Source organism: Penicillium taxi, assembly GCF_028828555.1.
Source record: "Penicillium taxi strain IBT 34144 chromosome Unknown utg000005l_segment0_segment0, whole genome shotgun sequence".
Taxonomy (NCBI): domain Eukaryota; kingdom Fungi; phylum Ascomycota; class Eurotiomycetes; order Eurotiales; family Aspergillaceae; genus Penicillium; species Penicillium taxi.
In genome coordinates this window covers 2725008-2748548 of record NW_026643207.1, presented here as the reverse complement: position 1 = coordinate 2748548, position 23541 = coordinate 2725008, and the positions used below count along the sequence as shown (strand labels likewise).

General features: G+C 46.3%; 6 protein-coding genes across 6 annotated transcripts; 2 read left to right on the top strand and 4 right to left on the bottom strand.

Moving 5' to 3' along the window:
- Positions 1-45: 45 nt before the first annotated feature.
- N7495_008345 (1-phosphatidylinositol-3-phosphate 5-kinase FAB1) lies at positions 46-7604 on the bottom strand (the record flags this gene model as incomplete). The annotated part of the gene is made up of 3 exons (XM_057210996.1): positions 46-190; positions 240-7263; positions 7310-7604. The coding sequence occupies 3 exons, from the start codon at positions 7602-7604 to the stop codon at positions 46-48; spliced, it is 7464 nt and encodes a 2487-aa protein (XP_057060539.1).
- Positions 7605-7928: 324 nt separating this feature from the next.
- On the top strand, positions 7929-12098 carry N7495_008344 (uncharacterized protein; the record flags this gene model as incomplete). Its single annotated transcript, XM_057210995.1, has 2 exons — positions 7929-8099; positions 8220-12098. 2 exons carry the CDS (start codon positions 7929-7931, stop codon positions 12096-12098), a joined length of 4050 nt encoding a protein of 1349 aa, XP_057060538.1.
- A 386-nt stretch (positions 12099-12484) lies between these two features.
- N7495_008343 (SUR7/PalI family protein) lies at positions 12485-13548 on the bottom strand (the record flags this gene model as incomplete). The annotated part of the gene is made up of 2 exons (XM_057210994.1): positions 12485-13354; positions 13411-13548. The coding sequence occupies 2 exons, from the start codon at positions 13546-13548 to the stop codon at positions 12485-12487; spliced, it is 1008 nt and encodes a 335-aa protein (XP_057060537.1).
- A 2408-nt stretch (positions 13549-15956) lies between these two features.
- On the top strand, positions 15957-16235 carry N7495_008342 (phosphotransferase enzyme family protein; the record flags this gene model as incomplete). The annotated part of the gene is made up of 1 exon (XM_057210993.1): positions 15957-16235. One exon carries the CDS (start codon positions 15957-15959, stop codon positions 16233-16235), a length of 279 nt encoding a protein of 92 aa, XP_057060536.1.
- Positions 16236-16935: 700 nt separating this feature from the next.
- On the bottom strand, positions 16936-18039 carry N7495_008341 (SGNH/GDSL hydrolase family protein; the record flags this gene model as incomplete). The annotated part of the gene is made up of 6 exons (XM_057210992.1): positions 16936-16980; positions 17038-17139; positions 17191-17446; positions 17498-17744; positions 17808-17890; positions 17945-18039. 6 exons carry the CDS (start codon positions 18037-18039, stop codon positions 16936-16938), a joined length of 828 nt encoding a protein of 275 aa, XP_057060535.1.
- Positions 18040-18672: 633 nt separating this feature from the next.
- N7495_008340 (tRNA (34-2'-O)-methyltransferase regulator RTT10) lies at positions 18673-22207 on the bottom strand (the record flags this gene model as incomplete). Its single annotated transcript, XM_057210991.1, has 2 exons — positions 18673-19449; positions 19514-22207. The coding sequence occupies 2 exons, from the start codon at positions 22205-22207 to the stop codon at positions 18673-18675; spliced, it is 3471 nt and encodes a 1156-aa protein (XP_057060534.1).
- Between the last annotated feature and the right edge of the window lie 1334 nt (positions 22208-23541).

The following is a 23541-nucleotide window of genomic DNA, read 5'->3' as shown; positions in this document are numbered from 1 at the left end:
GAGTGTGGTCAAGGATGCCCAGGCAGCCCTTGAGATGAATTTTTCTCATGCCTGAAAATCACCAAACTCGGTACTACTAGTCGCGCCGCCTCTATCATAGGTGTCGATATCAGTGAAACGGGATGGCCCAACATGGGCCTCGTTCTGCGGGTATTGATACATCGTTCTTGGTTGGAATTGATGCCAGCAACTAATTATGTTAGTATTATACGATGAAATAATATGTGAGAAAGACTAACCTCGGCGCTTGAAGAACATATCTTGCCATGGCTTCTCGGAATCGACCTTTGTACTCTTTTGGACTGGTCACGGTTGGGCGGTTTCTACCACCACCAGCAAAACCTCGATCTTTGATCCACGACTCCAGCTTCTTGTCCCAGGTGTAGGTGCGAATACAGTCGATGATGCCCACGACAAGTTCGCTGCGTTGCTCATCAATGGCAATCATGAGTGAATAGTCCATGACATCCTGTCGGCCCAGGAAAAGAGTATCATTCCACACACTCTGGCTGAGGAGCTTCTTTGAATGCTCTCGCGAGAACAATGGTGTCTCGTAGATGAAATCTACCATATTCTCGTCTAGCAGAACTTCGTCCCGCTCGCCAGTACTTTCTACTTTGCGGTTGCGCATTGAGCCCTTCAGATCGAAGATACGCTCTGGCACACGATCGTAGAAAAGGTTCTCCATCAACAACAAGTACCAATTGAACTCTGTTCCAGTCACAGGATTCTTGATAATGACTTGATAAAAGCCGAACATCTTGGCAATTGCAGATGGCAGCTCGTGGAACAAAGCCTCGGCCATGATCAAGAAATACGATGGGGCAAACTTGAGAAAAGCTTGAGTCTCAATGGTAGACAGTGACTTGAGAATAAATCGATCATCGAGAGTCTTCAGGAAGAGTGACTTGGTTTTCCCTCCCTTAGAATCCCATTTTGCGCAGCGAGACAGCGACTCCACAATTCGATCTGCAACACCGCACTTTTTGCGCAGTGCATCAAATTGCTCGGCGTAGAACACTTTGCATAGCATCTTGGCCGGTCCTTCTTCAAATTGATACTTGAGATGAGTGCCCGTTGGTCTTTTGAGTGCCTTTTCGACTGGAGCCTCCATCGTGGGCTCATGTCCATCACCAGGCTCAATGCCCGTTTTCTCCATATCATTGAACTGATTTTGAATGCTTGCCAACTTCCCCTTGTAATCGGGGGAGTCTAGTGCAAATGCAACTAGAGTGCTAGGCTCGTCCTCACGCACAATAATGTCAGAGTCTGCAAAGACGTGATCCATAACGCTGAGGGGATAATCGAGATTTTCCCAGCCACTGGCGGAGCGCTCAGACCAGAAATTCGTCAGCATTTTCAAAAGTGTTGTACGTTCATGTTTCGGGAGGTCTTTGAAGTCGATCGAGTCATCTTCTGGCAACTTTGTCTCTTCATGTGAATCAACGGGATGGAGGTCTTCAGCTGTATTTCGTTCTTCGTCACTGAGATTCTCATCTTGCTCGCCCTCAGACATGAGTTGAGGGTCGGTGCGATGGCTGCCTTCAGTTTCGTGAGGGTTCTCTTCTGATGTGGGATTCGGGGCCAGGTTTTCTTTTGTGATTGAGTTGGTGAACTCATCACTCTTGCGGCTTGAGTTATCAAGCGGGAAACGTAACGATATTGGAGACTCTTCTCCATCCGCCGGTGGCTCCCGTTCTTCCACTGCTTCTCTCACGTTTCGATACACTTCCACGATAGGTTTTGAAGAGGCCAAAGGGAAAGCCCGTGACTGAGTGCCTCGGGCAGCCCGTTGATCTCTTTCGCGTTGTCTTTCTTTATCGAACTCGCGACTGAGTTGCTCGAAATGCTTGGCGAGGCTCGACACGCGGAGTTGATGCCGTTTTGGAGCAGATGATGCTCGTGGGATGAGGGACTGGCTTGTAGTAAATCGTCCATTCTTGAGAGCACTTAGCCCGAGACGATCTGTGAGCTTCTTCTCTGCTGTTTTTGTTGATTCGCCTCGAGAAGCCTCCGAGTCATTCGAGTTCGTTGGAGTAAGCTTGATGCCAAAAGATTTCTCTCTAAGTAACTGCGAAGGCTGTGTCTGAGAGCGTTGCAATGAAGGAGAACGTCCCTTCCCGGCTGCTCGGCGAAAAGCCCCCTCTGCAAGCCTGGGAATTGCGGAACGCCGTGGAGGAGTGCTAGGTGTACTACCATCTTCCATTGATTTGATACATTGTTCAGAGGGTAACGATGATAACTCTGCCAGTGCTTTGCTAATTTGACTTTCAGCAGGAAGAGGGGCCCCACCGAATTGGCTCCGGGATTGATCGAGAGCCGTCATTGAGTCGAGGGGCCCTTGTTCTAATTGACTAGAAGGAACGGCTAAATCAAGATGCTGAACTTCCTTCTGCGAGACCAGTTCAGATTGTGGGGAGCAGGCTTTGCCATTGACAGCATCGATACCCAAATTTTCTTCTTCAGTAGGCTCGGAAAATGGGGGAGATTGACCTTCCTCAACTAGATTTTGTTGAGGGGTTTCTTGATAATTCTTGCCAGCATGTTCTTGAACTACAGAGACCAAGACATCTTGGGTTTTTTCGGGCGAGAGAGTCATGCGACGTGTGGTTCGTGGCATATTTCTTTGATTGTCTTCCTCGTCTTCCACATCTGCCGGAGCGTGTAGTGAGTCTTCCGTGGTCATGGATGTTGCATCTTTGTCGAGGAAGATTTTCTTCAGTTGGAGGGTAGCCATCCGTTTGATATCCTTTTCAGAGGGGAAGAAACTATTCTCGAATGCGGCGAATATGATGTCCCATTCTACGACATTCTCTTGTACTATTCGGAGCACTTTGTTGAGCGGTATTACTTCCCAGTATCCAGAGTTGTTATACCCATCCTGAAGCTGCTGAACCCATGTTGTCATGTCCTCGTGCGCCTTCTGAACCAAGTTCTCAATCTCTTTTTTGCATTCGTCGAGAAGCTCAGGCACGACACTCTGGACATTGATGGCTTTCAGGCGAGCAAGAACAGAGTTCAGGAATTTGTCGATGCGTTGTTTGCAATGCAAGAATACTTCATTTTTCATCCTGAGGTCATTATCCACTTTCCAGGTAACTCGGGGTCTTGGAACGATAATCTCAAGAAGATTGATCGGATCGTACTGAACGCGGATTGCAACATCCTTGTAACCAAAGTAGCGTAAATGGTCACGCTGGAGATCATGAGGGCAAACTCCAGCACGCGCATGTAAATTTCTTCCCCAGAAGGAAACCTCTAGGTATTTACCGAAAGAGTATTTCCAGGTATTTTGAGACATTTGGGTCACTTGTGTTTCGTGGCCGCATTTTTTGCAAATGCTCCACATCAACACAGTATCCTGCAGTCCCCGAATTTTAGCTGGATAAGGTTGGGTCATGACACTAAGCTGAGCTTCTCCATGGACGTATTGGCGATGATGTTCGAACATGCGTCGCTCACAGCCATTGACAGAACAGGCCGCATTTGCAGTGTGACAAAGATCCTCCACATATTGTCCAATCGTGCAGTCGGGCTCGAATATCGTGTCATCCCCATGTTCATTGTAGAACTCAAGGGCGAAGATATCAGGTCCAGTACAAGGAACCGATGTTTCTGTGCAGACAAGGCTGTAGAGAACAACGATGTTCTGATGAGCGTATGGATCGAACATGTTGGCTTCACCCGAAGCATAGGTTTCCCACTGTCGTTTCTGAGTTTGGTAGTGGTAAAGCACCCTGTCGTATTCTGCGTCGTAGGCTGCACGCATAACCTCTTTGGCCTTCGGAGGAGCATCAAGTGGGGGCTCATGGATCATTTCAGGGGTGATGAGAGCGAAGCTGTGTGATGTGGCCTTCTCATCTGCACTCTCCTCGGAGTATTTATCTTGCTCGCGGAGTTGTTGGAGGTAGGTCAACCTACGTTCCATCTCTCTTGTACGCATAAGTAGATACGGAGGCTCAAACTTGACAGAAGGTGAAGCAGAAAGGATCTTCGTTTCATGGTCTTGGACCATGCCGCTGTAGTATTTGGGCATGGGAACATCGTCAGGAACTTCAATAGTGAATTTCATCGTCGCTGCCTTCTTGTTGGAATTCTCGACGAGGGCCTCGGCTGTACTCGTTTGAGAGACTGCTGCTTCCAAAAGAAGGCTTTCAGCCGGTTGAATCAGACCCCTCTTCTTTTGTCTATCGGAAACAACACTTTTCGGGGCATCTTCCAGCTTTGCAAACTCATCTCGCATCACACAGGTCTCAAGTCGCAGGTTGTACACCACGTAAATCATGAATTCAGTGATTTCTTTCACCTTACCAAGAGCCTTTTCGTCACCACCACGCAAGACGATGGTGCAGCCAAGCTCTTTAGGACAGCCGGAGATGTACATGTATGTCTTCTTTCGCCCCTTGTGCACGTATGTCTTCACATCGAAGCTGTTGCAGACACTATGCACATCATTCATCAAAAGTTTGTCCATGGATGTCATAATTCTGGTCTGGGTACATCTTGATACGGCCTCAAGAACAGATGGCTTCACATTGTATGCAGTTGCAATACCAACTTTTTCAAGGAGATCAAGAGCTAAACCGGAGACATTGTTCTGGACGAGCAACAAATTTGGGTGCAAGGAAGCGATTCGAGTAACGAGATTCTCAAGAAATTCTCGCTCTTGTCGTAAAACTGGTTCAAGACTCATGAAATGTTGTTGTTGCCGAGCATATTCAAGGGGAAATGTGAGGATTAAGATGTTTGGACGAAAGATACTCCTTGGCATGCTCTTCAACGCCAGATTTTTAGTGAATACCAGCCCTGACACGTAGGAGGTATCACTAGGTCGACCACCTGGAATTTTCTTCAACTTGACGTAGTGACGAATATCCATGTCATCACCTCGCTGGACATCTGGGTCAACCTCATCAGCTGCCTTTAACAGAATTGGCATGAGAGCAGTTTCCCAGCTGTCTGCACGTGGCACGGATGACTCCGCCAAAAGTTGTCGCAAGATACTTCGCATGTGTTCCAAGCTAGTTTTATTCAATTCAACTGGTGGTGCTCCAGTCCCTTTCATTGATGAACTTCTCGTCATTTTGAATCCTGTCTGGCCCAAGTTAACGGGATGGGAGACGTTTCCCAACGTCGGGTCATACGGTACAATATCACTCTTGGATGTTTTAGGTGATTGACGATGTACGCTGCTAGCTACACTCATGTTTCGACGGCGAGAGGAGCGAGGGAGATTCACCGCTTTTAAGCTGCTAACACTTACATCATCTGTGTCACGGACAGGTTGATTGATGAGAGAAATACCTCGATCGCCAAACGCAGATCTCCCCTTCTTCATGGCGGCAAGAAATCCACCGAATAATGCCCGATCTTGGTCTCCACTTTTGGAAAGTTGCCCTTCAGACGCTACGGACATTATACTGGGTTGCTCATCGCCACTTGAGCCATCGTCCGAAAGATACTGAGCCAGATCTGGATCGATAATGTTGTCCTTATGGAACGCGGGGAGTCTAGATTCAAAGGTCAAGTCATCCACATGGCGGCGCTGAAAGGGTGCTCGATCTTCATGGTATGGTTTGAAGCTTCGAATGTATTGCTGGCGAGAATGGTGTCTTTTGTGACTGATAGTATGTGGTCTGCTGGCCAGGGAAGATCTTAAGGATCGCGAAGAGGTCGGTCTTGTAAGTGGACGATCAGAGTTGATCTCCAGGATAGCTGAACGACGGTTATGACCTTCTCCCGCGCGTCGAGTAGCTGGAATGGCCATAGTTGGGGTCTTCAAGACATGATCGATCGATTGTGATATTACTGACGACGAATCGTCTTCATCCGCAGAAGGACGGGTGCTAGCGGCCCAGCTGATTTCAGAGACCCGAGGATTTATCACTATAGGACTCTGCTCACTATCCGAAAGCTCAGAAGAGTCATCTTCATGTGCATTAATCATGGTTTCGCAGGGTTTGCAAACACGAATGGTACCAGCCTGCCCAAATCGGTTTCCAGGGATAAGAAGTGTGCACTTCGAATCAAAAATATGCCCGCAAGTACGGCAATGATGTTTTCTGCGAAATGTTGTAAACGGTAGTCTACAGTGAAAACAATCTTTCGCATTTTCATCACGCATCCAGAAATCTCTGCTAAGTAACTTGTTTCGCAAGTTCCCAAACATGCCATCGCTGGGAGCAGACTGTCGACTGCCCCATGAAGACGGCACAGTAAGTCGGTCAACACCAGTATTCAATGGTGGAAGTGAAGAAACCGTGGTGGTAGTCTCAGCTGTAGAGGCCCGGGACATTGTGTGGCCAGGAAACCGAATTCTACCACTTAAGAGACTGAGCTTCTCGCTAGATTTTGAAGAGATAGAGGCAGTCGCAGGCTCAACAGCGCGTGTCTCTTCGCGCGGCACTGAAGCCATGCTATCCGTGACAGAGCTTGCGCGATATGGAACTCCTTCGTGGGGTGGTATTTTCAGTTGATTATTTGATGCAGATTTTGGTGTAGCCGGCTCAGCGTTCCCAAAAGACGTCCGTGAATGCAACATGTTTTCTTGGGACTGAGATGCTAAATCTTGAGTAGAATCAGTGTGCTTCGCGCCCATCAACGCCATAGATGCTTTGTCAGATAACTTTTGTTGGCTTCCAGACACTGAACTTCTGAGTTGATGATCAGACACCTGACTCGTTGGCGTAAAATGTATACTTCCATCCAGGGCATCTGGATCATCATGAAAAAGTTCTTGAGTTTTGATTGGAAGGATGGGTGAATGAGGGAGATCCCGGCTTAGCACCGAGGAGCTTCGGCTTATGGGTGCATCCACAGGGCCATCTCTGCCATCTCTGCTGGCTATACTGAAAGAATCTGGATTTTTAGATCCGTGTGCGGAAAAATTAACAGAGCTACTCGAAGCGAGCTGTGGTTGATTAGCAGCGATTACAAGATCTGTGGCGTTGGAGCTGCTGGTCGATTTTGTCATGGAGCCAATGCTGGCCTTGGGGCCTGGGGAGGGAGGTATAGAATTCCTCGAAGATATACTGGCACTTTTGGAAGAGATTCTAGAGCTCTTAGTCGTGCTGGACGGAGGGATAGATTCATGGCCATGTTGGAAACTTGTCACTACTGGCGAATGTAGTCTTGATCCCTGAGATGAGATTGGATTTGAGAGTGGATAATCTACCGATCCACCTGTCAAGTCAGAAGCGGACTTGGATATCGACCGATCAAACGTGGAGCTCTTCCCGGCAGGGGTTTCGGCAGCAGCTTTATCTGCAGATTTCGTTCCACCGCTTACAATGTCTCTCATGCCCCCAACCGAGGTCCTGAAACGACTGTACAGTCCACTGAGACCCCCTGGAGGTCTTCCGACAGTCGTTTGTCATCTGATGCAGATGATGGTCTCGGTGCTGATGCAGGGGGGTCGTAAACTCGTTAAAAAGTGTTAGGGAGTCAGATTGGTACGCGGCGGTATGGATTTGATCGAGGGCTGCATTCATATTTTCTCGTTCAGTTTGTGTACTAGTAAGAGAGCTCCTTGACTCGTATCGCCCGAGTGGAAGGAACCCGGACGATGTAGAGGGGCTGGGTGTCTCATAAGACCGTTGCGCCATGTTTATGATCGCTTTGATGCGGTCAGACCATAAGCTCGGATATCATCCCGACGAAGCCTAGAAGAGGTCAAAAATTAAACACCCAATATATTAAGGGTCTTTGGTAAGAGCATATCACATCCACTGACTCTAAGTCCGTGAAAGGAAATTGACAAAGAAGCTCAAAGTCAAAAAGAGTCCCGCAATGACGTGGCCGTATCGCTGAGTCAGCGACGCGCGATCCCTTCTATCCTTATCGCTATCAATGCAGATGCTTTTCCTCTTCAAAGAGTATCAACATGAAAGTGATGAAATCACGTAATTCGCCCATGATCCTTTTTAATCATGTCGCATAGTCTCGATAATCTATTTCCTCCGTGGATTTTGACCATTGTTGGAAAGTGCCTGTCCAATTACGTGTTGGACAAGACTGAGGATGGTTTCGAGGTGGAAGACGATGGCTCTCGCCTGATCTTCACTATTGCCTGCGATGCACCTACCGCTGTTATCTTACAAGTACGCGATTCCCACTGAAGTCTACGCATACCAGCTCTATATATGCTAGGAAAGCTACTTGCATCTGCCATAATGCTGTCAATTACTGTTTTATGCCACTAACAGTCTGTCTCCAAATAGTGGCAAGCTCGAGTGACGGATGCCTTTGTATCTCTAATGGATTCAAAGTGTCAAATAGACGCCATTCTTATGTTTTCGCCAGAGGCACTAGCTACCTTGCGCGACTCGATTGACTCTTCCAAGATACCTAACTGTCCTCAGAAACATATGATCACGCTACTTGATTTCAAGTTCGTTTTCACGTACTCAACGCCTGCAGTTCAATTACACCTTGTTGTTAATCACTGTCGCATCCACTTTGACGACGGACCGGCCAAATTTACCCCTTCGAAAAAAATCAAGAAGATCCATTTCAAAGATTTGGATCAAGCGAAGCAGAAGGCTCTACAATCTCGCCCACCTGTCAAGTCCAATATAGCAATGACGCCAACTTGCAAATCCGTTAGTCATGAAATTAATCAATCCTTTCAATCCCAGAGCGAACAACCCAGTGGTGTGCAATCCCAGCAACTTGTCACTCAGATCATTTCCCATGACCATGATGTATTGAAAAGCGGTTCCGAGGTCGCTCTTTCTCGCTCACGGGGTGCCGATCTACTTCGAAATCTCACTTCAAACTGGAACAAGTCTTCACGGAACTCTTCAGAGGAAAAAAGCCAAGTTTCATCTCCCAGAATACTGCCGTTAGATGACGTGGGCTCTACTAAACGCACACGGATCAAAGAGCCCACCGAAACAGCTCCACTATCGCCCTTCCGGTCTGGGCATATGGATCGCAGAATATCCATCGAATCCCAGTTTGGGACCGAATCTCCAGTGCGGAAAGATCCTGGTACCCATAAACTTTCCAAAAAGCGCCGACTAGAAGTTACGGAGTCGGCGGCTAAAGAGGTTGCGGAGTTGTCAGAGGACATACCTTCCAAAAAACGGCAACGCACTGATATCATTCAAGAAGAATTGGAAGAGCAACTTGAAACACAATTGCCGATCAATCAGCCAGGGATGCCATCATCCTCTAACACTCTCTTCGATCCTGAACGTGACATAACCCCAGTCAACGTTGATGATCCCAAATTCGGTGATCCTTGGGAGGGCCTCGTCAGTATTTCGTCCCACGACATTACAATCCCAAAGGACCAGGATGAACTTCTCAATAACAACATCTGCTGGATTCCGCCAAAAACAGGCGATCTCATGCCTCAAGCGCATGTGCCACCTTCGCTTCTGCAAATCTGGAACAATATTGCCGCTCGTAGTCTTCGCTCTACTGAACAAGACAGAGCAGCTAGTGTTGATAGACCTGTCACCCCGACCCAAGATACAGTCTCCTCTGCAGCATCAGAAGCATCCAACTGGTCTCCGTCTCCCTTGTCACACTTTAGAAGACCCAATCTGCCCGCTGACAGTAGTCCTGTGGCGCCGCGGAGGCCAAGCGAAATACTTGCCATCCCGGCTGGAAACGAAGAGTCGGAAGATATCCATGGCTCTCAAATCTCATCGCAAGCAGATAGAAATGAAAATTATTGGCCTCAGAGTACCACTAAATCTTTGGTGACCGAAAAGTCACTGTCACCTCGGAAATTTTTCAAAACTGTTCATGAAGGCATGCTTCCGCCTGCGACGCGCGCTTCCCCCGCCCATTCTGAAAAATCTGATGGACAAGTATATGGTCAGGCTTCTTCTCAGCTTGAAAGCCAAGTGCTAATTCCAAGCCCTCTTTTACCAGAGGAATCGTCTATTTCTACCCATCCAATACAATCCACGGCAAATGAGGAAACAGACTCGGATGACGAGTCGATGATGGATGTTTCTGTGCCCTTGGGACTTGGTGAAGCTTGGCCGTGTCCCACACAGAGCAGTCAGGCTGAGCCAGAATTGGCAAGTTCAGCTCTCTTCGTGTCTAGTGCACATGTGGAACATGTCCAAGTTGCGGAGACTCCAACGGTTGGCCATCAGAAATTGTCCAAGAATCAAACGGAACCTGAACCTTTCAATTCAATACTGTCTTCTTCGCAAGCTCATAACCGCTCTTCGCAATCAAGAGTGCTTAATACATACCACAGCCATCAGAAATATCAATCCTCAGCCCAGGATTCCGAGCTCTCTAAGAAAACTAGAGATGATACACCATTAGTACATGTCCCTGGAACACAAGTTGAGGCCAGCAGCATGAACCAGGAGTTTCAATCTCAATCTCAAAATGTCTCATCTGAAATCGTGCCCGATTCCTCAGAGGGGCATGAAAACCTACCTTTGTCCAACTCGCATCTTGTTGAGCCATTGTCACCCAATTTCCCAAGCTCGCATGAGCCAGCTCCGTCCCAGCAAAACCCATCTTCCCAGGATACCGCGATGAAAGTCACCCCTGTTCATGGTTGGACCCCTATCAATGGGCCTACGGAGCTTCCACGGGCATTTCCGCTAGGACCGCTTGCCTCTGCCGATCAAGACCAATCTCCATCGAAGAATCCGAGGAGCCCAAAACGAGCCCGGAAAATTGTCAAAAAATCTCTGCCTACCACCACCCAAAATAATGTCTCGGTGGAACTTCGCCAGGAGTATGTCGGTAGTCAAGCGACACCCGAAGACGCCCAAGAAGTGTACCGTCACTTTTGCAGTGAATACACAAATTACTCTGGTGATTTCGGCCATTTCTCTGAAGTATGTGCCAAATTGAAAGCCCTTCAAGTCCAAGGAAAGCTGCAGCGGCCATATCTCTGGGACGACTTTGCCATTATGCATTTTGAAGAATATCCCGAATATATCCATGAGTGCACACTGCAAGAGAGGAAGACACTGAGCTATGAAGAATACTTCATGAACAAGTTTAGCAAGGCTAATTACAAAAAGCGCTTCCTGACGGCTGATCGCATTGACTTGGTTGCTTGCAAGTTCATGCCAACGGATATGCCTCCTCAATCTACGAGCAGATCAGCGGATTGTAATTTACCAGCTGTGGTTGAAAATATACCTAGTGTGGAAGGTCAAGATATTGATACCTCCTTCACAGCCAGTCTGACAAACCAGTTCTCCAAATTTCACACTCACTCGTTCGAAAACAATGGCCTTGGACTTCACGCGGGTCCGAGTGGCACACCTGTCTTAGCATCAGCATCTCTATTCTCTTCTCCCCTGATCAAAGCGGAAGGATCTGGGCCACATTACAAGGATGCCATAGGCGCTCAGCTGCCAGAGCCTTACGAGGATCAGATGATAATTTGTAATGCTGAGAATGGAGCGAATGGAGAGATACGGGATACAGACAACGTGGTCACCACAGAGGACCGTGGAGAGGAAAGAAATAACGAAGAAGAGGAGGAAGGTGAGAAAGAGAAACCGGATAAGGAAATGGCGGACTTTGAAGTAGAAACGTTCAAAGAAAGACCAGAAGATCTTGAGATTGGAGAAACCCAAGAAGAAGAAAAGGAGCCGGACATCATGACTGAAAAGGGAGAAGAAAGTGCAGCAGTGGGCAAAGCCGACACTGACTCTGATACATTCGAAAACGAAAGTTCAGACGAGAATGCAGTGGTCACCGACACAGAAGAAATTGCAGAAACCAACACAGAAGAAATTGCAGAAACCGACACAGAAGACAGGCATCGCGAGACCAGTGTCGAGCTCGGTGATGACACATTTATCTCCAGTCGGCAACAGTCTCGTAGAGAGGCCACCCCTGGCCAGTCTAGCGCTGAATTCGACACTGAATCTGACGTGGAATCCAATCATGAAAGTGAAAGTGAATGTGAGGAGGAGAACTGGTTCCACTATCTGCTCCGTCAGCGCCGGAGTGAGCCGGTATGGTCTGATGATCCAAACACTCCTTTTAAGCAATGGGCTGTGGCCGATCAGAATGTGTTCAGCGAGCGTCGTCGTCGTGGAGGGTTCAATATCTTGGTTGATGAGCAAGGCGTTATTCAACGGCCAATTAATAGATGAGAAATGGACCCTTTTAATATAAACGCGATAGCTCTTGAGTGACAACTAGGTACCGACCTAGCTCTTACTATAAGATTACTGAAACAGCAATCACCGGGAGAGAAATTCTAAGATGTATAATTTGAATGTTGTCAAAACTTTTATATTTGTGTATGTAAAATTTGCAGTGATCTAAATAGTTCATCGCTCAAAAAAGTCATGTTGCCAACGACGTGTCGCTGCAAGTGTCATGTCGTCAAAGCAGAAAAGGGAGTCATTCGGCAAAAGCCGCAAAGAATAAAGCCAACATGATATATAGGAAGATCATCATGGTCTTGAAAACGGCATGGTATCTCGCATTTAAAAACGCTTCAAAAATACGAAAAAAAGAACGGTCATTGAATCGCTTAGGCATGGCGGAAGGGCTCGTAAGCCTGGGTGGGCTGAGCGGTCATGGGGTAGGCGTTCTGGTGAGCCTGGGGCGAGTACGATGTAGGATACTGCTGGTTGAAGGGCAGGGTACCGCCCCCGATGGGCTCGTACGTGTAAGGAGCCTTCTCGGCGGTGACACCACGGCTACGCTCACGGTGGTTGTATGGGGATCGGCCAGAGCAGCAGCACACACTCAAGGTCCAGAACATAAGAGCACCGAGAGAGAAGACAACGGCAAGCCATGTTGTAGCGTAGATGTGCTTGCCCATACTAAGATATATACCGTATGCTTCGAGGGTCTTTCCGAGAGAGCCCTTGAAGATAGAGAACAAGACAGTTGCGGTGATGGAGGCGGCAGCGGTGAAGAGGAAGGCGACGGCAGCGACCAGGGTGGTAACACAGCTGCCCCAGCGGCTGCAAATGGCAAAAACGCCGACTACGATCTCGACACACGTGGCAATGAAGGCGACCAGGTAGGCGATGAACATCCACTTCGAAACGGTCCGGTATATCTTCATGTACTTGTTGTAGTCTGAGGGTAGATCATTTTGAACAGAGGTGCTGTTGCTCAGACCCCAGATTTCTAGCGGATCGAAATAGAATTCAGCCTTAGGCTTAGAGCACGAGTCAGTATTGAAAGTACTGCTGCTGTTGGCAATGTCACCCTCGCAGTAGCCCCAAAGACCAATATCGTAGAAGTCCTTCAGAATGCTGTCATCCTTCAAGCTTGAGATTAGGTCTGATACCTCAGCTGAAGTGACACTGGTGATGCCAAATTTATTGAGAACAGTCTCAATCTCTTCAGTTGTTTTAGAACCGGTGCTGGTGATGTTTTGGAGATCAACCTAGTACATGTACTTGTTAGTGAGACGCTCTTTCTAGACTTAAAGTTGAGACTTACCCTCAGGAAATATAGGTTATCAAGGGTACTATTACTGGCCTTAGTGCAGCCCAGGCCGACCAAGATAAGGCAAATCAGTGACGCGGTAGTGAGTACGTAAGGTGTGAAAATACACGCAATGCGACCGGCTGCTCCCATGATGGATAAAGTTATGAGGGTGATATGAGGGAATGTAAGAGAAGTGAGGGATGGAACAAGTGAAAATAAAAATGGCGAAACAGTCGGACTTTATGAAGAGATTAACAGTTTTAGCCAAGATAGCCCTGGAGCTCCAGCCTCCTGGAGAGAGGCGCAGACAAAGAACAAACCAATAATAAATATTGTTTATGATCCACTCTGCCTCGCCACGTTCAACTTCTATTTCAGTCAGCACTAAACCTAAAATGGACATCACACCAAGGTAGATTCGATATGCTTACGTTGTTTTTAATTTCAATTTCAGGTCTAACATGATTTGTCTGTGTGAGAATTTAGTCAGTAGGTATGCAGTCTAGTTCGGTAAATTAATTTATTCGAAAGTCTTTTGTGTCAAATTTACCTCTCCACATTAATTAATTGACGTCGATCGCCATACCAACTGATACCAATGGGCCATATCGGGCAATTCACCTGCGTCATTTGCCTTTTTTTCTTTTTTTCTTTTTTTTTTTTTTTTTCCCGCTGATCTCTGACATTTTCCCCACCACCCATGCCTAAGCCTGCGTTTAGGCTTCTCCATTTCTCCATTTCTCCATATCTCCATTTCCCCATTTTGGATCCATGCGGCGCAATGTTAAATGCCACTGGCCCTAGCTTTGAGGAGTACGTACCCTCTAGCTAAGCCCTATCATCCAAGGATATATTGTTTCTATATTTATTCTTAGCATAAGGTTTTTCGGGACTGTTGTACTGACGAACCTCAGACAAGTTTGGAACATATGTACCTAGGTACCTAGGTAGAGAATTCATTTCGAACCTTGTTCCTTGACCGCAACACTTCCATGGTTACGTGTCGCTCACGATTAAGATACGCATACCTCATATTCAAGGGTTAGTTGCATGCATAATCTGAACTAACTATAGACTAATCTATTCACCTGACTAGGTATGTAGATGTATTTCCTGTCACGATAACATAACTTAGCTTTGCTTTATGCCTCCTTCCATTACTTGGGATCGTCGGCTCTATCTAAGCATTTTCTTTTGTATTAACTTCGTCATGCGTAGGAAACACTTCTCTACTCAACGGGACTAGATCGCCAAACATGATAAGTATTACGATCGTTTTTCGGTGGCAGTACTAGAATAGAGACAGAACACAAACGTTTGAATAACGAAGAAAACGGACGCAGGTTTTAATCCCTTCACCTTCGAGTGCTCACCGCCCAATTATCTAATCACTATCTAATCGGGACCTAATCGCCACCATACCGCTCGTTAGTGCAGTCTCACTTTCTTTTCGATTCCTCCTTGTCCCATCCCCTCTTCTTTTCCAACGAAATAGCAACTCTCAAACGTCTCAATCCAATCCCAAAAAATCAAATCTGGAATCAGAACCTCCTGGTCGTTAATAGGAGCGAGCATTTGTGCCCCTGCCATAGCCAAGTTCATAAAAACACCGAAAACCCACCCTTACTGGTCCGATATTGTGCAAAACGTGTCTACACTCATTAATTTTACAAAGAAGGCAAGGTTACCGTCTACGACGAGTTCTTCGTCAACGACGGGCGCCTTGCCAGCCGAAACGAATGTCTCGCGACTGAAAAGTTCTTCTTGACGGAGGCGAGCAAAATGTGATTAATATTTACAATATAGTCGCTAATATAAATCAGCGAGCGAAGAATACGAGCCATCAACTAGCCCAGAAGGCCGCATTCGGCCATGGGGCTTTTGTCACTGGACACCAGGTAAGCGCTATTTCCTTGATTTCGATTTTCAAGAGAAAGAAAAGGAAGAGCAAAACTAGAGGTATCAAATACATAAGTTGTGATAATGATGGGAATACTATAGAGTTCGTCATTTAGACGGTATAATTATCCCAATCGTCCCTTCCTCGTGCTAAATCAAAAGTAGCGATCTCGCTAATTTAGCATAATATTAGTTATAACTATGTAAACCGGTCGATGAGTTTCGCTTTCCGTTTGATTTCTTTCACAACATCAATCACCATATGCTCTATTCCAAAACGAAATTTTAAAACATAACCTCAAGTTTCTTGCCTCGCTCGCATCCCTGGTCGATAACGGATACTTAAATCTAGGCACCAACTTGAAAAAACTCACCCGTCTTCAAGATGATGGTTTTTCCAGTCCAGCTTCTTCGAGGAGATCCGATCCTCTACTCTCCCTACAACAGCAGAATTCAGAGCTTTAATAAAGCGTTGGGCAATCCACGCACCACGTCATTCAATCGCCCGTTCCCTGTCATGATACCATCCCTAGGTTTGGCGGTCAAGTACGGAGCCGATGCTACCATTGTCGAGGCTCAGTCTCAAATTAAGTCATATAAGCAACCATAACCTCTATTATATTATAGGTAGTTTGGGGAAGCAATCGCTGAAGGAAATGATGCTCGAAACCCATCCAGAACTTGCTAGGCCATTTCAAGGTGCCAACGCCGTCCAACAGTTTCAAGAGGCCTGTGAGATTGAAATCAATGTCGAGATGTCTATCATGCTCACCCACGACGACATTGCTCCACCTAACATTATATTATCGTCAGGGCCAAATCCAAAAGTAGCAGCGGTCATCGACTGGGCTCAGGCCGGGTGGTATCCTGCATACTGGGAATATTGCAAGGCGCGACGAATAAGGGCTGATCCAACGGATTCCAACTTATTTCGATAATGCTGTTCAAAAGTAGTGGCCCATGAAGTATCTACCAATGATCCTAGATCCAGTGGATGATGAGATATACTATTATCTAAGGGCATTTAATTGTATAGTCATTCTATAACAATAAAATATTTAGCTAGCGAAGGTGGATTATTTATTAAGCTATAGTAATAGCGCGAATCCCCACCAAACCAAGGAAACATAGTTGACCTAGTCAACTTCTTTAACTAGGTCGTCTTAAGCCACGGTGCCTTTCACGTGGTGCCTTCTTAGTTTATAAAACTTCTATAATAGATTCACAGATTTTGATTGCTTTTTTATTTTCTCATCCTTAGCGCTTTTGTTAGGAATTTTCTGTCAAAAACTAGCTAACACGAAGACTAAGAACTTCTAAGAAAGTCGCCGAAGTAAGACACCCCTACAAACTCGAAGTGAAAAGGTATAGGGAGTCAAGAGCGATAGCTCTTTAGGAATTGACTATAGAGAGAAATTTCGGAGTATATAGGAAATCTGATTCCGAAGTTTGATTCCTGTCATATGATTTAAACTGAACATTGAAGGGAACTTTGGAAGCCATAAGTATTGTTGTTCCCTTATCATCCACCCACTTGTCCGACCTTGAAAATGACCTTCAGGGCTTGGGAACCGGAATAACACTTTGTGTTCTTCTATAAACTATAGAATCGTCAAAATGAAGTCTTCCTGTCACTCTTTACCACGCTTCAAATGCGGCGAGGTAGGGCTTCATATCCCTCGCCTGCAAACTGTGATATTTCTGACCCGGGTGGTAGTTATTCCACCAAATACAACTTACCCCATCATCATCTATACAAGAGGCGTTCCGAAATCCATATCCTTGAGGATTGTTGAGAACCTTGGTCATGAACTTGAAAGAATCGTACAAAACAATCTGCGTCTAGAAAGTGTCAGAATTCCAATATCAATCTTACCGCAGGTCAACACTTACATCCCAATATCTATCTCTTAGACCAAGGACCATCAGCTTGAGTGCTTCATTGTAGTCAGCTAGCCACGCAGTATGCTTCCGCGATACCGCCAGGCCCTGGTCGAGAATAAAAGGACTCCGATTCGTTGGCGGGACATTGAGGAACAAGAATTTGCGTCCGCCGTCGGCGTAGATAGACTGGAAAAGGTATTTGTACTGGGCCATTAGTCTTGGCACTACTTGGCTAGCATTCTGACTCTTGAACCCATTACCAATACTTAAAACCTGTTAGCAGGTCTTGAACACTTCTAGTGAAAGTCTGTCTTACTCATTGATCCCAATCCAAAACCCGAACACTGCATCACTACTCTTCCAAGGTGCAAAGCCAGATTTGTTGCTGTATACGTATTGGAAGGTCGCCACTTGCGAAGTCATGTCCTCATATCCGGAATTGACAATAGCGTTATTGATGGTTGCACCGCCGACGGCTAAGTTGTAGCTCAAGACGAGGGAATCATTGTACGTAGTCGTCAAGCGGCCGATCCAGTTAATCCCACCACCCGTTGTCCCAGTTCCTGCATGAAATAGGTAAGTTTTCTGGAGAGGCTGTCTGTATGAATCTCAATTTTCATACGCACCCAATGTAGGATTTCCCATCGGGTCTACGGCATTTGGCTGCTCGCCAGAGACGTTGAAGTTGGTCTGTGAGTATGAATCGCCACTGAAAATGTTAGTTGGATTTCTCATGTTTCTTCCACAGATTTTCCTTCCTTACAAGGTGAAGAAATAGGTAGTTGAAGAAAAGCTTGATAGAGGCACTGCGGCCGCCATGGCAAGGCCAGCGGCAAAATTGAAGACCCCAAACTTCATGATGAACATATTGGCAGAAATCGAAGAAATAAGAGAATCAGATGCGGTATTTGTGAGGAATGACTACGGTCCTGAGGAAGGTAAGCTCGCACCTTCCTTTTGTACCGCAACCCTTGTAACGTTGTGTCGGATACTAAGCCCACATTGAAAATATAGATTCTAGCCCCTTTCTCTTACTTATTCAAGTATCTATTCCGATTTCATTCTTTTAATGTTCCATATTCTCCTGACCTAACCGTCATGAAGCATACAACTGTGGGGTCAATCCTCTATAATTTCCCACCACTGATATGCGTTCGCGATAAACCACGCAAAAGGTATCTATGTACTTGTGTGACATCTTTTCTTAGTCAGATACTTTACAAGGCGGATATTCATCTACAGCGCATCATCCGTGATGTTTGATCCGTTATTTTGTCCGTCAGTCACGACACTCTCCTCTCCATCTTACCCCTTCGGGCACATCGACAAAGGTACAATAGGCATATCGGGAAATTCACAAGCCAGGTGATTGATTACTTAGCCGAAAGCTTTCCAAGATTCCAAATTTGATGCTGAATCAGATATTTCTGTGACTCTACATACCCAAATAAATATCATGTTAATTTTCATGTGCATTCAATCATCTCGTCATCATAATTCAGGCAAGTTATTGAAGCGTAATTGAAATATCTCCATTCCAACACCGCAAACGAGCAACTTAATCGGCAATTCATTGGACTCGGGTTTGTCTTGAGCGAGCACCTGGATTGAGTCCAAGGATGATATATCAGCCACCGCGCTATACATGTCCAACAGCAATGTCACAGTAATTCCATATATGTCAGGTTTTGAGGGGTCCACGGTGATCGACCAAATTTTGACACGATGGTCATTACCCGAGGAAGCCACTTTGAGTTTCGTGATTTCAGTTTCAGTCCCCGGTGACCTGATTAGTCTCTGATCGAGGACTTTGAGTGTTGTGACTGAGGCTGCGTGTGCGTCTGGGATTGAAACGGTGGATACAGATGCAATTGTACCTGTTTGTGTCTCCAAAAGAGATACCGAGCAAGAATTGTCATCTCCGCCAGCCAGAATCACAGTGGCTGTTTCGGATAGAGGGACCAACTCCAAAGCTTTGATGCTGTTCGAATGGATTTGATACCTGCTTTCGCAGTTGATTATCTGCGGGGAAGTCTGGGAGCTCCCAAATGGCTGTTTGAGCTTTAGTGCAGAGGGGGTAATCGCGTAAAATGGTTCAAGGGCGTTGGTCAGGTCCCAAAGAGTAAAGTAGCCATCCGTAGCTGCAGTAATAAGATGTAAAGAGGAGCCTTTCATAAGAAAGTGTGCTTGTGTCAGACAGTTGGTCATGTAAGCTCCTCTGGCCAGGAGGGTGAATCGGTTGCCATCAGCTGGCGAGAAATGGAATATCTAGGCAGAATGGGATCAGTTGCTTTAGCTTTGGTCGACACAAGTGCATATTTATCTCTCTTACCTTGATTGTGGAATTAGAGAAGGTCAGACAAATCAGAAACCCTCTCGCAGTACCAATATCCTCCACTTCCAGAATATCAAAGCTTGTCGTCCTAAGTTCAGAGGTTGAGTCGTCCTTCGGACTAGCAGCTACCAACACAGTTGCAAGGCCGAAAGAAGGAATCGAGCGCACTCCCCAGACAAAGAACTCCTCATATGCAGCACTTGTAAACAAGAAATCGCCATCTTGCGACCATTTGACTTGCTGAATTCCGGATCTGTGCGTGTCCAAAACCCGCTGGGACTCAAAAGAGCCCCACGGTCCTATGCTCGCTTGGCTTGATGATGCAAATATTCGAACGGTATTATCTTCCGCTCCCGTGACAAAAAGCCTCTGCATTGCCTGAGAACTGTTCAGGCAATCCATTGTTTTAATTTCTCGGCCATGACCTCCAGCACGAAGAGTGCGACCAAGGTCTGTTCGAATGCAAAGAGACTTTACATGAGTTACTTCATTCCACACAAATAGAGCATCCTTGCTGTTTTTCGTGTTAGGCTGAAAGGCCCAGAGCCTGCGGAAGCCTCCCGAGGGAACGGTGGTTATATCAGTTTGCTTGGACTCGTTTCGGAGGACAAAATCCTGAGATCTGAATCCGTACAGCATCAGGTCACCCGTCACCTCGTCAAAATAGCCCCCTTCAATATTTCCACCCAGGCTAGAAGTGGTTCGATGTATTGTTTTGAACGAGATAGATTTGTCTCGATCGCATGCTTTCAACTCATGAACACAAAAGTTCCCATCACGTCCGCATGTCAAAACGTATTCTGAGTTGCTATCAATTTCCTCCGCACCTCTCGGTACAGCTAGAATATGATTGACGCTCTTCGAGCCGTGTAGACGTCGGTCCACCATGAGAGGCTGGGAAGAGAGCCCGAGACCTGTGACTCGGTACACAGCTAGGCCACCCGTTTGCGATCCAATGATCAAATATTCGCCGTTGCAGACTAATGATGCACAAGATATACCACATGGTGCCTGTGGAAGATTAAAGTTGAAGATCTCAACCTTCGAACAGCTGCTCTCCCAGCTTGACACAACCACCAATGCCGCCATATCGTCTTTCGGGTAGGATGCGAGAAATATAATTTGGTCGGGGTGAGCTGGATTGCTTTCTAGGGCAAACAGACCGATGGCACGTGCACCGAGGTCGACCAGATCGGAGACCGATTTCGTGCTTTGGTTGTACAATCGAATCTGGCCTTTGGAATTACCTATCAACGCCAGTCTCTTTTGAGGAATTCCAGTGATTAAGATGTAAGAGCGGAGGTCATCTTCGATGCACAGTGTTTCCCATGTGACACTACTCTCAGTTTCTGGAATCACTTTCCCAATCGTCAACTCGCCCTGAGCAGAGCCGGCAATGAGGTAGCCCGGGGCAAAGAAAGCAAAATCTTTTGTTCCTTTAAATCTCACGTGCTTTTTATTGAGCGTGGTACTCTGAGGTGATGATGAGCACTCAGCTTCGTTGATCTTGAAACTTCTCAATGCTCCATCAGCGCCTCCAGTATAAACAGTTGTTTCCTGGTCACCGCTACGCAGAGCCAAAGACCAAATATGCTTTCCAGAATGACGGTTAAAAGTGGAAATGTTGTGCAGCTGGTATTTTGTCGGGTTGGATGGCTCCCACTTCAGATCCCACAGCACGCAATTACAATCTTCGCCACGAGTGACCAGGCCCATCGTGCACGAGTCATTTTTAACCGGTCGAAAATGTACATCCCAGATCCGAGCAGAATGTCCGAAGGCCTTTGCGAGACATGACTCTGATCTAAGTCCCGAGTCCTCGGCCGTGCCGGCGCCAAACCCGGCGCCAAACCCAGTGCTGTGAAGCTCGAAGCCATCTGTTGAATATGGAGACTGGTCCTTGGCCATTTTATACTCACAGTCGGATATGTCCCAAATTCTGACAGTTCTATCGTCACTACAACTTGCCAATAGCCTGCCAGACTGACCCCCCTTTAGAGATGAGATCTTTGGTGAGATGCGTACGCCGTAGATGGATCCGTCGTGGCCGGTGAAGAAATGATGAATAGATCCGACAGCTTCAACCTTAGATGTTTGACTATCATCGATGAAGCAAGACCAGACGATGATTTCCCCAAATACCGTTCCGGAGGCAACGAGCACATGAGAGGCAGAAAGCGCAACCAGGTCTGCCGAGAACAAGATAGACTTGACACTTGTTGTCAGTTGGTAGACTTTAATGTCCAAGCGATTATGAGATATGCTTTTGACAAGCTTCACACTGAGTAGTGCATTATTTGCAGTAACAAAGTATGTCGTGTCAGGCCGATCTTCGGTAGCACAACATCCGTTCTTAATCCAGTCTGGGGCGAGGAACTCGGCACTGGATAGGAGTAGAAACGTATCATTTTCAGATATCAGGTGAAGCTCTACTACTCGCAAAGAATGTCCACCCCAAACAATGACTTTTACATGGCCTGCTTCACTTCCTGGGAGAATGATAAAGCCATGCACATTGTTTCGTCGAAAAACCTGGACTTGAGCGGAAATATTCCCTGTCCGATCATCAATGACGCGAAAATAAGGACCCTGGCCTTGGAACACAAAATGGTGCTTATTCCAGTCAAAGGTCCGAAGTGCTGTTATGGGTAGAACAGCATCGACACGCTGAGGGTTTGAGTTAGTGAACATTTTTTGCTTTAACTTCTTCCACGGGTGCACCAACCTCCAGAGAAAGGGACATGTTTAATCAGGTGCTGTATGCATGGAACATATACACCATTTCCCCTCTAGAGATCAGAGATGACACAATGTAATGTTCACAATTCAACTTGGTATTTTGGAAGTTATTCCCAAAATTCCACATCTCCCCGCGCTAGTCCCAAGATGGTGTCACTCACGTGACGATAGCGATGATAATCGGGAGTTCAACAATCACCTTACCATTGATGTAGACTGAGAAGCTCTTTTCACGATTCTGGCCAGTGCTAACGATTTTCAAGCCCAGGAAAGTAATGGAGGATGCAAATGCTACCATGAGATGACAAAGCTACAGAGAAGACTGATTCAGAGAATTTGAGTTCAATTCTGTAGCATTGCTGATGGGCGAGTTAAGCTCAGTGGAAACTGGATTCAAAAAAGATGATTTTTCTGTCCGAACTAGTGATGCCCTATCTCCTACGACAGAAAGAATCTCGGAAGCTACACAAGACGTTCTCTGTGTCTACTCCAAGATTAATTTCATAACTCGACAAGCGAGAGTCATAAAGGAGACTGAAGTCTGACGGTTTATTGACTAGGTAGTAGTGATAGGGCTTGACAGAATTTACGCACCTTTAAGCCTTAGGCGGATCAAAGAGCTCCTTGGACAAGATTGAAACGACAGGCTAGCTTCCCTTCATTTTGACGACAGTTACTGTTAATGGGGCAATGCTCGCGAGAGCCCTGTTGATCAAATGAGCCTGAATTGAGAGCCTAACAACCTCTGTTGTATCGCTACGTCTATGACTACAAAGACAATCCAGCCTTCATATTCTGGTGCAGGGTATGTCCAGTGGTGGCATTTAAAAAAAAGCCTCCAAAGAGTAAGCGCATGCTCTGTGCCTGATACCTTTATAACACTGGAGGTTCTAGTATATATAACCTTGAAAAAGGCGTATGAAGGGCTAAGCCTTTCCCGGAATAACTCTATTCAGACACGTGTATCCATACTGCGTAGATCGATGTACTAGAGTTCTTCACTAATGTATGCACGATCTTCCCGTTGATCAGCCTAATAAGCAGTGTTCTTAGTTCTTAAAAGTCATTAATTCGGTATGATTCGTTCAGGAACAACAATGCAACCCAATGACATATTGGAGTAAGTAGATTAAAGTACAGCAATGACATCGGTGGGATCGATGACGTCGGCGATCGAGGTCCTAATATGAAGAAAAGCCCAATTAACATCGACACTATCAAGATCTACACTTGTTAGTACCTGATTGAGCTTTTATAAGTCTAATCAGAACATATACTTCAAAAGG